The sequence below is a fragment of the Falco biarmicus genome, chromosome 5, assembly GCF_023638135.1.
Source record: "Falco biarmicus isolate bFalBia1 chromosome 5, bFalBia1.pri, whole genome shotgun sequence".
NCBI lineage: Eukaryota > Metazoa > Chordata > Aves > Falconiformes > Falconidae > Falco > Falco biarmicus.
In genome coordinates this window covers 69,332,221-69,346,458 of record NC_079292.1, presented here as the reverse complement: position 1 = coordinate 69,346,458, position 14,238 = coordinate 69,332,221, and the positions used below count along the sequence as shown (strand labels likewise).

Sequence of the window (14,238 nt, the reverse complement as noted above, 5' to 3'; positions counted from 1 at the left end):
TAGCTATTACTGTTATTGTAGCAATAAATCACAGTCCAACAAGAAAACAGGATTCCTTCTTTAAAAGTCTTAAAACCCACCAAGGTTTTGGGTATGTGAAAGCCCACAGTAATTACAAGCACGAGTCACTCCTCAGTGCAGTCAGTAAGACACTGTGCCCCACCATTTTAAAGAGAGGTCTGAACATTTTCACTCAGAAGGACTCCAGACTGGTTTGTGCATCAAGTCTTACAGCTATAGGGCTATATAACTTTCTTTTTCTTAAATTTATCCAATAAGGCAGATTTATTTTTATGCTACTCTTAAATCTCCCCTGCATTAAAATACATTCCGATTATTCCACACACCTGGAATAATGTTGGAAGCCAAGTATAACAAGTAGTTTTGTGGAAATCACAATATTGAGGTATTTCCTCAAAACTGGGTAGTATGGCGAGTCTTTCAAAGTGGGAGCTACATGCTTTCTTCATATGGTGCTAATACTGCTAGTCATCAGTAACAGTTCAAATACTCAGGTAAACTGAGGAAGGACTCATCTGCATTTACTATCTCCATTTTCTGCAAAAAATATGTACTTTTTTCTGTTTGCCCATGTTTCATATAGGTTTCCTTACAGATAAACTTGCACAGTTACTAAAATCACCTAACTTTGAATGGGCAAATCACATCATGAACTCTGGAAATGCACTCAGAATATCAACGTTTTTAAGCCAAAAGAGAATAAAAAAAGAGGCCCCATCTTCATGACAGAAATGTACATACATAAAACCAAAAAAACCCCTGTTCAAACATGGTTGTGGTCAGATAGTGTTACCATACTTCTTTCTCACCAACACAGGGTGAAAAACATGCAGCAGAATTCTTGATTAAGCATGGTAGGTGATCAAATTCAAATCAATCTAAGACTCATTTGGGGAGGAGTTCAGAGAAGCTCTCCTGATGTTCACCAAAGGCAAAATAAAGCACTAGTAACTGCCACTGCTACAGCTCACAACCATGCTTCAACTTGGCTTCCTACATACAGAAGCTGGGGCCACCGTGGTGTGTTACCTGGATTATTCCTATGATAAAATCACCCCCAGATATTAGAAAAAGCAAACTAAATCCACCCCCACCCCCATCAATTTTATCAGTAGTTTTCCCAAAAAGAAAACAAGTCATATATACATACATATACACGCACACAGGGATAGCTCAGGACTACGCACAACTTCTAGGATGGCAGCAGTAAGGGTATGACAACACAAGATGTCAAAAGAAGCCACTGTGCTTCTCCAGCCCTTTGCTACATAATTTGGAGGCCTCTGCTACTCAGACAGCATTTGAGAAAGAGAGAGAGAGAGGGAGGGAGGGAGATGTTTTCTACCTCTTCTGGGAGGTTTGGGTAAACGAACTTGTGCGTTCCAGGAATTGCAAAGATTTGTGTCCAGTGGCAGCTGATGGCCAAAATCTGAGCAGCAAAGGGCACGGAAGCGGAGAGAACCAGACAGGCAGAGACAGAAAGACAGACAGACGCAGCGACAGAGATGAATGCCAGTCCCAACTGAGGTGCAGGCTAGATGTATGTCGTCCTTCCACCGATCCTTGCTCCCATTGCGGGGGTGTGTGTGTATAGGACTGTGTCGCAGGGGGCGACCACTCTGGTCCTTGCACAGGTGAAATGCCCTGGGGCAGCTCTGCCTGAATAAGGACCGCAGGATTTATGCCACTGGTTCTCTGCCTTCAGACACATTGATTGAGGGTGAAAATGAACTTGTGAGGTTTAGTGTGGCTGGAGACGAGGGAGAGGACAGCAAGGGAGAAAAGGAAGAAAGGCAGGGGGTGGGTTAAAAGGGAGAAGTGCAGCAGAAGGTGAGAGGGAGACTTGAGTATAGGCTGTCAGCTATTCCAAAGAATGGGAGCAGGAGCCCATGACAAATCATATGAAGCCTCTCGACATCAAAAGCAAGATGACTGTAAGGAAAGGCCCCATGCGCCAGGTTTAAGCCTGAGCTGCTTTACTTCAGAAATAAAAATGACTAAAGGAGAGATCACTGCACAGGTCTCCAAGTATTCTTGGGAGCTGGATGCTTAGGTACTTTTCTGGCCTTACTGCATCAGTACTCAGGAATCAACCAAGCTGCAACCCTCTGCTGACTTCCTACCAGAATCTGGAAACTTTTACAGAAGTGCAAGATATGAAGTACTCAGTTCTCCTGAATATCTGATAGACAAACACCAAACCACTGCCCAGCAGACCTGGGAACTATAGACCTGACCGATGTTTTCTAGGGGAACTCATAGGGCAAGATGGCTTTTGGCTTTCTCTATCCTTCTTCATAGAGGTGCTACTTCCTGAAGCACCCAGGTCCTGTGTCTCCCAGATGCCGCCCTGGATCAAATATCTCACATAACATTGTACTTTCCTTTTTTTCTCTTCCTGTCACCTCCTCCATTAAAAAAACCCACCATCTCCATCAACCCTCAAACCAGTCGCAATGCTCACTCTTAGGCAAATGTGTGCTGCTACAACAGGAGGGCAGGGAAATACTCCATTATTTCACAAAAGCCCGCAAGTCACCAATTCCCTTGTCCCTGACAGTTCTCATCTCATATCCATGCACACCCCCCTGGCTTGTCATGTCTCCTGTACTGCACTGCATACCTGTCATGGGTATCTCTCCCTCTGTCCTGCAGTGTTCACAGACACACTCAGACACGCAAGTATGGTCACTGAGTGGAACAGGCAGGATGGATACCAGTCCAGATGGTTTTGCTGAGTCATCCTCATGCACTCCCAGACACAGCTGATGCACACGAGGTACCCGCACATGCAGACATGCTCAGAGGCACTGGCAGAAGCCCTTGGCACCAGGCTCACAAGTAGGCACAACCCCTTCCTCCCTGACATTCTTTCAAGACAGACAGACAATCAAACACACTGTCACTGGTACCTATGCTGGTGCTCTGGAGACACACATGCTCCCACCTGAACATGCCTCTGTAACTCAAACACATCTGCATGCTGTGAATTGCTCCCTGCAGCTGGATGGGCCAACCTCTTGGCTGGCCACAGGGACTTATCCAGCTCAGCAGGCACCTCTATGGCCATCGCTTCGGTGGCAAACAAAGCCTCAGCCACAGTACATCTTTGCTCTGACACCAGCATGGGAAAGGGTGAATGAAAAAGGACGCCATGGGACCAGAGAGGTGTCAGCTTTTCTCTCTGACTGAGAGGAAGGAGGTTGCATTAGCAGCTTTCCCAGTGACTCAGGGTCTGACTGGTTTTAGTCCATCACTTTGGGCACTGTACCACCGAGCACAAATTAAACTTGAGTTCCCCCTTTGATACAGTGCAACAAATAGTAATGAGCAACTTTCTTTGCCTGGAGGAGGGGACAGCAGGCTGTCAGTCAGCTTCACAGCACTCCAGGCTTTGTCTGCTGATGTGAAAAGGAAGCAAATGCAAGCCTGTGCCTTGGGATACTTCTGCGATAATACATTCCAATTTTTCTGGCTTTTATTCAACCCCCGTAATATGTTTTTTTCCTATTATTATGATGATGATGATGATTTTTACCACCTTAATGTTTTCTTCTAAGGAGCTTAAAGGGTTTTGTAAACACTAATGACAATGCTTTCTTAACATTGGGAAAAGTAATCTCCAATTTACTGATGGGGAGACTGAGGTATAGGAATCTAGTCAAAGTCCAAGGAATACAAGCCACAGGCCCTGCTTTCCAGGCACTATATATTACAACATCTTCCATCTTGTTTCCCAAAAGTCATTCTTGGTCTTAGCACTTAAAAAGAGTTGACACTCTTGTCACTCAGATGTGGTCTCTGACTTGGAAATTATTTTTTACACAGCAGATTAAAAAGTCCTCCCTTCCCTCTTTAGTTACTTATGAAGTGGCTTAAGAGTGGCCCAAAACAGAGCAATTGAGTATTTCCAGTAAGTTCTGAAAAATCTTCATTCTGTGACTAGGAAATTAGTTATCTTAACACTCGGTGAGAAGCAAGGCTCTGAAAATGCAGCCTGAAAGTAAGGCAATTTAAAAGTGAATTTGGTGGAAACTGTGCCACTCTCTCAAGTTTTCAAACCCACCAGATTTTAACCTGCCCTGTGCCCTTTGCATGCACTTAGTTGTGTGAGATGCACATCCATGTGTCTGTACAGGGAGCTGGCTGGTGGGACTAGGGGACCTGGGAGATGTTCCCACGTTGCAGTAAGCAAGTGGGCCTAATGTGATGCTGTTGGACTTACCACTTGACAATCTCCACACCATGGAGGTGTTTTAAATGGAGGCTTCCTAAAGGACTCAGAAATGCTGAAGGCAAACTGGGGGCTTACCTCATGAGTACATGCCTTCTCACTATTTTTGAATGCACAGCCATGCTAACAAAAATATGCTGAGCTTGACATGCAAGCGTACACTCACCCACCGGCATGCAGATGAACATGCCTGCATACAGGAAACTCTCAGATACAAACACCCATCCATAAGCAGATCAAACTGGCACAGTAAGATAGCCACATTGGCTCAGAAAACATGTTTAGAGACTCAGTTTCATACACAACAACCTATGTGCCTCCATCAATAACCATTCACAACACAAATATGTATGAAATACGTAGGCTTGCATTCACTCTCTCTTTCCCCCGCACATGGATTCATGTCTGCTCACTCTCCCATGGATTTGTAGCCCGTACACAGGCATCCAAACACATTCAGGAACATTAACTACAGCCGATGGAGTGCACACACGAAGATCCACCCATGCACACTCACATATATCTTAACGAAGATTTTAGTCTGGGAAATTCCTTTTCAAGAAACAAAAATAATTGTCAAAAGGAAAAAACAGAGCATGGGGAAATGCACAAATAGATGCAAGCGCATACCTACATGCACACTGTGGAGCCTGTCAGTCAGGGTTCCCACCGCAACTACAGCTATCGCAGCTCAGCACCTGCTGGGTATGCTTCCCCTGTATGCAAACGTCTGGTGAACCTCACAGACATTTCACGCTTACATTTCTATGGCCATGTCAGACTAACCTGTGCCAGGTACCTCCATCTCCCCTAACTGACCGCAATGAAAACTGTCCCTTAGCTCCAAAAGCAGCACTTTCCAAGACCCTACCAGAAATATTCCTCGGCTTCTAAGGAGTTGGACAGAAACATCTTACCTGCACCTGACCAGGCTAAATGTCTCCAATTAGTGGAATTTATTGGCATTTTAGGGTTTATTTTTTCTTTCTTTTTCGGACGCCAGGTGTCTTGGAACAAGACAAGACAGTATACAGAAACACAAGGCAGGGTTTGCTCAAACCCACAAACAGCAAGAAAGCAACAAGCTCCTGAGGAGAAGGGGAGGAGTATATCTGAGAAACTGCCTCACACTGCTTGGGAAGATAACAACTGTCCATCCAAGATGGGCTGCTACTTCCAAAGCCCGTTTGCTACAGATGTAACATATCAAGTGCTGCTAGCAGGAAGGGAATCCAACAGGACAAACCAACATACAAAACATTCTCTTATTCAATAAGGGTTATAAGTGCAAAGGGATTTCAGAACATTTCAGAACAAACTCAATCCATAGCTGCTGCTCATTTATCAGTGCATCAAAAGATTGTGCAAGTTTTTAGTAACAAACATTAGAAACTAGTAGCAAAGGACTTGCCTAGATAAAAAGAGAAGATTTAAACATGCCAGGTAACAAAAAGACGTGTGCAGAAATCTGTAAAAACTGTATAGAAGGAAAGGATTCTTTAGAGGAAACAGAGGGACCATCACGCAATGCTCTTCATAACCCTTCCTAAAAGTCAGGGCCGCTCCTGCTGCCTCCTCAACTAAGACAGGTGATGGTTGTTTGGACAGAGGCACACCCTCATTTTTCATAGACTTCTATAACCAAAAGCTGGATTCTGGGCCTTGGCTGGCACAAACCTGAATTTAGATAGGGAACAGAAAAGAGAGAGTGCCTTGTCAGTGGTAATTAAGCACACCAGTATGGATAGCCCTGGAGACTGAAGATCAGAACATCGCACAATTAGCAGCAGCGTGACCTTCTTGACAACCTACTAAGAACAAATGTGATTTATCCTACTTAAATTTACTCTCTGAGCACTGGGTGTCTAGACGAACCTAACAAACCTAGACACTCACCAGTCACTGGATGGGCACCTCCAAAGAGCAATTCATTTCCCCTGTCATAGACACATACAGGGAGACACCAGCTGGCCTGGGGGGGGATGCATTTCTCTCCATGGACAGTAAGAGGAGGCCTGAGTGACTATCTGTCTTCCTCTCAGATGACTAAAGTTTAATGAGATGTATATCAAAGTGACTGAACCCATGATGTAAAAAGATCTTTAATTTATAGGAAACTACTGTGAATTTCTTCCAAAGGATCCATTAGATTTTCCCTCCAGTACAGGGTTTCTGACTATGATAGACCTCCATTTATTTATCAAAGCACAAGGATTTCCCTCCTTTCTGCTTGGAAGACTTTTGTATAGATTCAAATACAACAGTCAGGAAAGTCTTCTTGATATTTAGCCTAATTCATCTCCAGTTAACTGTACTTATTTCCTCAATTACCATTTACAGTTCTGCCTCTATGGATGAGAACTGACCTTTTCCACATTCTGAAGGCTATTGCCAGGTTCCCCATTTAGTTTTCTTGCAACTAGTACGGCATACAAAAAGCTTTCATTTCATTCTTTAAAATTAACAACTTCAGCCTGCTGATCATTGTAATTGCCCTCTACAAAGTCAGCCCAATCCTAATATCTCTCTAATAAAAGGGTACCCAAAATTGTTTACAACATTCTAGGGGAAATTTTGTAAGCAACTTTCTATGTCCGGAAAGTGGAAAATTTAAGAGATGCAAGATAAAAGTTCATTTTCAGTTAGAAACTATTTTCCATTCTCTCAAAAAGACAAGGAACATAGACTAGTGTCAAATAAAATATTTCATTTACTCTAAATCAAAATATTACAACTTGGATAAATGTCCCTGTTTCAGAATTAAAAAAAAAGAAAAGTGGTTGAACCAAGATAAAAAAATATTTTGTTCGGAAAGTTCTAAGTAAGGCATTTTGAATTTTTCAAAATGTTGCCTACATATTTCCCTAAACTCAGCACTGAGTGAAAACTATGCTATCACTTTTCTACTTGCGATGGATTGCCTCTACAGTACATAACAATTCCAAGCTGGAATGTTTATTCAACAGCCACATCATTTTGCAATTCATGATTGATTTGCTCTTCATTAACATATTTACAGCAATTTTCTTTCAATCTTTCTATTTTCCTGGCCTTGCTAAGCTGAATTTTGCCATGCAATTTTTGTCTGTGCTCACAAACCCAGTGGGTCCTTTGTAGTCTTTCTTTTGGGAATCTGTGCATTTCCTGCCTGTCCTTTGTCTATTTATTCTATAATTCTACATCCATCCACCTCCAAAAAAAGACAGAGGAAAAAGTTTGCCTGATGTGATTTATTCTTTGAACACCAGCTGCTCATTTCAGTCTCCGTGGCTCATTCAATCCTTCACCTGTCTGCTGAGATGGGTGCTAGTGGGGCCAATGAGTTTCAATTGTGCCGGTGGAATTTGTGAGATGGAGCAAACCGGGTTGCAAACCCCCCAAAAATGGGTTGAAACTTTGTTTTTCTTCGGGCTTTCTGTTTTGTTTTTATTTGATTTACCTTTTTTCAAATAAGTAATGGAACATTAGGAGCAGGTTCCTCTAAACAGAGATGATTTGGTCTTTATTTCTTTTGGAGAAAGCCTGGGTGACGAGGCACAGGGAGGATTCCTGGTTTGGTTCCCGCAGTTCTACCTCGAAAGAACTGACGTTTAGCTTTCTGTGGGGTGGAGAGTACTGAACTGCCATGGGAAGCAAAGCATTACACTGAGTAGACCAAAGTGCTGGCCTGGGACTATTCTAGCAGCTTCCCATGGCACAAATAGCTTTTTCACTTACACTCCACGTTTCCCATCACTTTTCCTGCTATACAGTTTAATTCATGCCAGGCGGGTTATGAAGGGAAGAAAATGACGCAACAGTCAAAAAGTCCTTTAAGTCGTTCCAAAAATTAAAACAAAATAAAAAGAAAACAAAACAAACAAAGGGGGGGGGAGGAGGAGAGAGAGAGAGCGCTTCAAAACTAAACAAAAAGCTCTGAAAACAAACTCAAAAGAAAGGAGGAAGGGGGAGGAAAAAACCAAAAAGAACCCGGGAAAGGCAAATGAATGTTAGAGCAGGCACGATCATGGACAGACGCCAGCTACTTACGTTCACCTCGGTGATTGCTATATCAACAATGCTACCCACAACAATCAAGGCGTCAAATGTATTCCATGCATCACAGAAATAGTGCTGCATGTGGCAGAGAAGCCAAGGAAAGAGAGAGAGAGAGAGAGAGAAAGGAAGAGAAAGAAAGAAAGAATGAAGGAGGGGGGAGGGGGGGAGGGAGAGAGAGAGGGAAAGGGAGAAAAGAGGGAAAAAAAGTAAAAAATAAAATAAAATAAAACAAAAAACCAAAATAAAACAAAACAAAAGCATGAAAGAGGGAGAGAAGAGGAAAAAAATAAGAAAAGAAAGAGGTTACGTGGGCATATTAAATAGTCTCTTACCACTCTACAGTATTGGTTGTTCAAACCTCTGTAACATTTCACATGATGGAGGGTATCAACAAAAGCCTGGTTAGTCAGAAAGTTACACTCAAGCATGTCTACCTTTTGGAGGGAAAAAAAGCACACATGCCCCAAACTCTGTGCGCTTTCACCAGTCACAGCCTTGGGGCGAGCTATGACAAGTGAAAAAGAAGGAGGCATTTCCCCCCCCTCCTTTTTTTTTCCCTGGGAGAAGGAGAAGGACGACGGCAAGTTCAATAAAAGCATGACTAGAGGGAAAAAAACCAGAAAAAAAAAAGAGAGAGAAAGAAAGAGAGAAAGAAAGAAGGAACAGCAGAGGAGGAGGAGGTGGTGGTATCCTGGGGAGGGTAGAGTAATACTCACATTAGTTTCACTGAGAATGACGTCTATAATGCTGCCAATTACGATGAGGAAGTCAAAAACATTCCAAGGATCACTAAAGTAACCCTACATAAGGAAGGGGCAGGCAGGATGGGGATTAAAAAGGAATGTTAGACAGACAAAAACAGTTCAAAATTACCATTAGAATTACTGCCCTGATACCTCAAGGGGTTTTCTTCTTAAGTCTACTTGTTGCGTCTCAAGCTGTAGCCCAGTCCTGGGATCCCTGACTTGTGTGAGGAGCCACTCTCCAGCTAATGTGATCCCAGGCAGCCATCCCTCCCCTCCAGCTGTGGGATGGGGAGTGAAGGGAAGCCCCACAGATCACTTTGAGCATGGCTGCTCACAGGAGTAGGGCTTGTAGGACCAGCTCCTCCAGATATCTCCGACTCCTAGCAACACAGCGCCCTTCCCCATTTGATTTAGGTTTGGCTGGGGAAAGAGTACAGGAATGGTGTCATACAGGTCTCTCAAGAAACAGCTCCCCTTCTGCCAGTGTGAATATCAATCCACCAGTCCATATTCCAGATGTAACGCCCTGCGCTGGCACTGGGAATGGCCAGCTGCCATGTCCTGGTGGAGCAGAGGGCACAGTCGAGCTGGGGATGTGCTATTTAAACCTCGCTATCACCTTTATTTTTACGCGGCCACAATGAGTATTATGACAGTCAGCAGCCTAACAGTTTCTATTACTAATGCTTTAGCTCCTGTCTTAAAACTACAGAGCAGGACTGGTATTTCTTTTACTCTGAAAGCACGTCTGCATCACAAAATGAAGGTGTGAATGTAGCATGTGCTGGCACATCCTGCCAGGAAGGGGTACGAACAAGAGCAAAGTCAGCTTCAGCATGTGCTCAGAGTGAGACTTAGTGCTCACTCAGGCCAGAGATAGTGCCACAGCATCACTGTCACATTAGCTGTCTAGGACAAGCTGTGGCAGATCCCCTAGCATGTGCTAAACTCACACCTTCATTTTGCTGTGCAGAATCACTTTCGGGGGCTATCTCAGACACCTCATGGTCCTAAGCAGAGCTCAGGAGATGCTAATCAACACTGCTTACTATCCCCATCCTGCATGATTTTTCACTGGATAGGCTGTAAGGATATAGGACCCTTTTGGAAAAGGTTCTGTTCAGCCCAGAAAATGAGCTTTTATATGTAAACTTCCTGTACAAGTCAATGTCATGAGCAAAGAAAATTTATCTTGGCTCACTGAACACCTGTGCCAACTTCTTCCCCTTGTTCTGCAGTCTTAAAAGGAGGCGAACATACAAATCCTCCATGCTCCTTTTTATGTGTTTGGTTTTGTGAGCATGGGCTACTCTGACCTCCCTGTTTCCCAGCTGCAGCATGTCTCCAGTGAGACTGAACCCAAGTTGCACTGTGACTGCTATTCTTAGCCAGAGAGGCAGGTCATGGGTAAAGTGTGAGTCTGTGTTCCCAGGCAGTGTTGCAGAAAGCAAAAAGGAGAAAGGAAAGAAAAAAAAAAAAAAATCCCAGCACTGGCACTGTACAAGCCATGCTTGGGAACCTGAAATTACTGTGGGTTCAACCATCACGTGGAGAAGCCACTGGCAAAAAGTGTCTTTGTAAATGCTGAAACACTGCCTCCAGGATGCTTTGAGACTCACAGTTATAAACTGCATTACACTTGGGGCAGGGAAAAAAAAAAAAAAGAAAAAAGGATGAATCAGAGAAAGCCACTGCCCAGCTGGTTCCACACCAGTGAAGGAAGCTGGTAAAGTGGACTTTGAAATCTCCTCAAAACCAGAAGAAAAACCCCTTTATTCTGCAGCCTGAAATAGGCAACTCTTAGCAGATCTACACTGGGAGGAGTAGTCATCCCATGGCTACATATTACTACGCAATTAGCTACAACAGGGAGGAAGGAAACAGAAGCAAAAGCAAATTCAGAGAATATTATTATTCAGCATCCAGCCTAGAAAATACACAACAAATATTAGAATGAATTCAGCAGTGATGTCCAGCATCGTTAGCAACCAGATGGACCTGGAATAAAACTGTAATTAGACTTCACCAAGAGGAAGGGGAGGGAGAGAACAGCAGATTAAATTGTAGAGGCAAATGCATTTTGAATAAATAAAGGACAGACAGACCATACAGAGTTGCAAAAAGTGCCTTTGCAGCCTGATGCGACCCTGGCAGACAGTACACTTGCAGGATCAGAGAGAACGGACAGACAACAGACCCAATCCTCCTGCCCCTGTTCATGTGCACGGTCCTGCCGAAGGCAATGGCATTGCTCACATGCCAAACAAATACATGCATTCAATAGCATGGCTATCTTCCAGTTCCTTCTAAAATGGCATAGTTTAGGAACTATTACGGATTTCAGCAGGAACCCAAACAACTCCAAAAAATCAGAGGTTGCTTTTGGGCAGCTGCAAGGGTAAAGATCCAAAACAAACTGTTCAGGTTGTGCCCAGCAAGATGATGACTATCTATTTTTAAATCAATGGTGATTGATAGGTGGATATTTTTACTATGATTGGCATCATACTGCAAAGAATGTTTTTGGTGTAACCAAATTCACAATTTATTTTTACTCAGCAACTTCTTGCATAGAACCCAATAGCCACTGCTGCTGGTAAACCAGCATTTGCTGTTGGTACAAAACCCAGGTGACCAGTAGCATTGAATCCTGTCCTCAGGCGACTGCTGAAGCCAGTGAATTAAATTTTGCTCCCATTTGCAGTAATGCAACCTCACTGGCAGCAATGACACTGCACTGACACAGTTGACACATCTCAGGAGGGATTCAGACCTGGAAAGAAAAGGTCCCTTTTTCATTGCCATCACAAATAGCTGCTTTGGACCTTTGTGACACCACAGCATATCTGGAGTCACTCTACTAACTTTGGTAGTGTCGCTCCAGATTTAGACTGTGAGGTCTTTCTCCTGGGATGCTCTGCTGAGCCTCATCAGCCAGCTCTTTGCTTGAAAGTCATGGGCAGGTCTGCTCTGGAATCACAGAAAAAGCATCGTGGTCTGTTATTGTGTGTCTGTAAGGTGAGCTCAGAGAGCTCTTCTCTTCCTCCTGTACCTCTTAGATGAGGGATAGAGCAGAACCATGGATATGAATGCAATTTTACTCAACCCAACATCCAATATGCCAGTGTTGAATTAAGGAAACACATGAATTTTAAAACCTTCCTTTCCTCCTCACCTGCTCCCTCTGTGTTTCAAACAGAAGGGTGAAAAACAGGAAGATATTATTCACAGTAAGAGAGCTCAAAGAGAACAGAGAACATAGGTGCTTCACTTGTGTGCAAGGTAATGGAATTCTTCTTTAAAAAGCCATCCTCCTTAAAGACATTTACCTATGAACAGCCATGTGGTTACTTAGCTTTGGATCAGACCTCATAATCTTGTCAGGAGTTACGAGTATACATCGAGAGTGAACTACACCCCTTTGGGACTTGCCTCTTGTGACCTCCAAGTACCTCTTCAAGCCACATTCCTCACTGGAGTGTACCAGGGTGGCTAATGAAAGATAAGCTGAATGAAGGAAAAGCTTTCAGTCTAATAAAGAGGTTGTATTTCCAAACTATTTTTCCCACCAGAAAGTTCTGTATACTTTTCCCAAGGGGGTGGAGGTCTGACTGGAAATGAATTGATGGCACTGTTTGTTTTTGCAGTACAGGAATTTAGAGTGTAATACCATATTTTACCCTTAAAGGGAGATTTTTGACCCTGATTTAGCTGTATAATTGCATGCCACATAATGGCAGCCTCAGGGTTTACTGGGGAATGGTAGTCACCCTCTCTTGTGGGATATCTTTGGAGATCCATGAAGCTTTTGGGGAGAAAGGAGGACAGAAAGAGACCAGGAGGATTGGATTGAATATTCAGGAAGCATGAAATAGCCCCACCATTAGAGCACATTTTCCCCCCATTTTTTTATTTCCCCAAAGGTAGCACAGGATAGTGTATCATCACATGATCAGTAAGTTAATGAAAGGCTGAGCATAAATATGCAGTAGCTGACTGGAATGGAATCTCATTTGTGCAAGGGGAGCAGACATCTTAGCATTTCAGAATGAGTATGCCAATCATTTTTAGATTTCCTAGTTGCTGAGATTAGTTATCAAAGAAGACAGGGTTTGTTTTGGTACTTATGGAGCCATTGAAATCTCTGGAGACCATTTATTTTAATTTTTGTGAATATGAGACCCTAAATGCAGCATCTAAGAAGCCTCATTAACAGCAGGGAAAATTGCCCACTGGAGTCTATTTGAAGGTCTGAGCTCAGAGTCACCTGGGGCCCATAATAAGAACATGTGGTGGACAGAGTGCTAGGCACCTACACTGAAGCATAGAAATCCTCAGGGAAAGGGTGCTGTTGAGTCATGGTACCAGCTGGGTTTTCAGCATCCAGCCCTGTGGGAGCTGCAGGGTCATTTGTGTGTTAATTGATGTGCTGTTACTTATCTGCTCAGTCCCAGGTTTTCATTTCTGTCTCTTACATGATGAGTGGCAAAATTTAACAAACCCCTCTGAGAGAAAAGTCTCTAAAGATGAAGAGCACAGCAAAGGTCAAGGCTATTCACTGGGTGGGATCAGAATGTAGGTCAGATGGTCCCCAGTTGATGAAAATGCTGCAGTGTCATAGGAAAAAAGGGAAAGACATGCATGAATGCATGCATGCATGTATGAACAGAGAAGTGAAGCATCAAGGAGGAGAAACTAAGACATGTAAATAACTACACACCCTAAAAGGAGGAAAACAAACTACAGGAGAATCTTGCTACCGCTTACTTGAAATAAACCTGCATGTTAAAACCACAAAAAGAAGCCTCAATCAGCTGGAAAGAGTTTATAGGAAAGAGAGAAAGGGGCTGATACCCTGATATTCAGTGTGATTTCTTAGCAAAAATTTCCTGCTGATTGTAAAGGGCACCAAAGCAGACTTTGCTGGGGATTTGCAAAATGGGATGAACTGCTAGTTTGGTTGATGGCTGCTTAGTATGTGAATTTGTTTCTGAAAATGCTGCAGGCTATTTGGAGCTGTGAGAATCAGTTCTCAGACTTCATAAAAAGAGGCTTTCCCTGAAAGTATTTTTGCAAAATGGACAGTTTCACTGGAAAACAGTACCATGATTCTTGGCATACCTTCTCACAGCAGATCTGAGTGATTTGCATGTATCCTGAACAATCTTACAAAGCTACAATAGCTCCTGACACCAAATG

General features: G+C 43.3%; 1 protein-coding gene across 1 annotated transcript in view; it reads right to left on the bottom strand.

The window, feature by feature from the left end:
* The window catches only part of CACNA1C (calcium voltage-gated channel subunit alpha1 C), a 486,917-nt gene that overhangs the window by 43,103 nt on the left and 429,576 nt on the right, over positions 1–14,238 (bottom strand). The window contains exons 31-32 of the mRNA XM_056339744.1: positions 9,010–9,093; positions 8,285–8,368 (exon numbers count right to left, since the gene is read on the bottom strand). Of these exons, the coding sequence (XP_056195719.1) occupies positions 8,285–8,368; positions 9,010–9,093 (168 nt within the window). The remainder of the gene's footprint in view (positions 1–8,284; positions 8,369–9,009; positions 9,094–14,238) is intronic.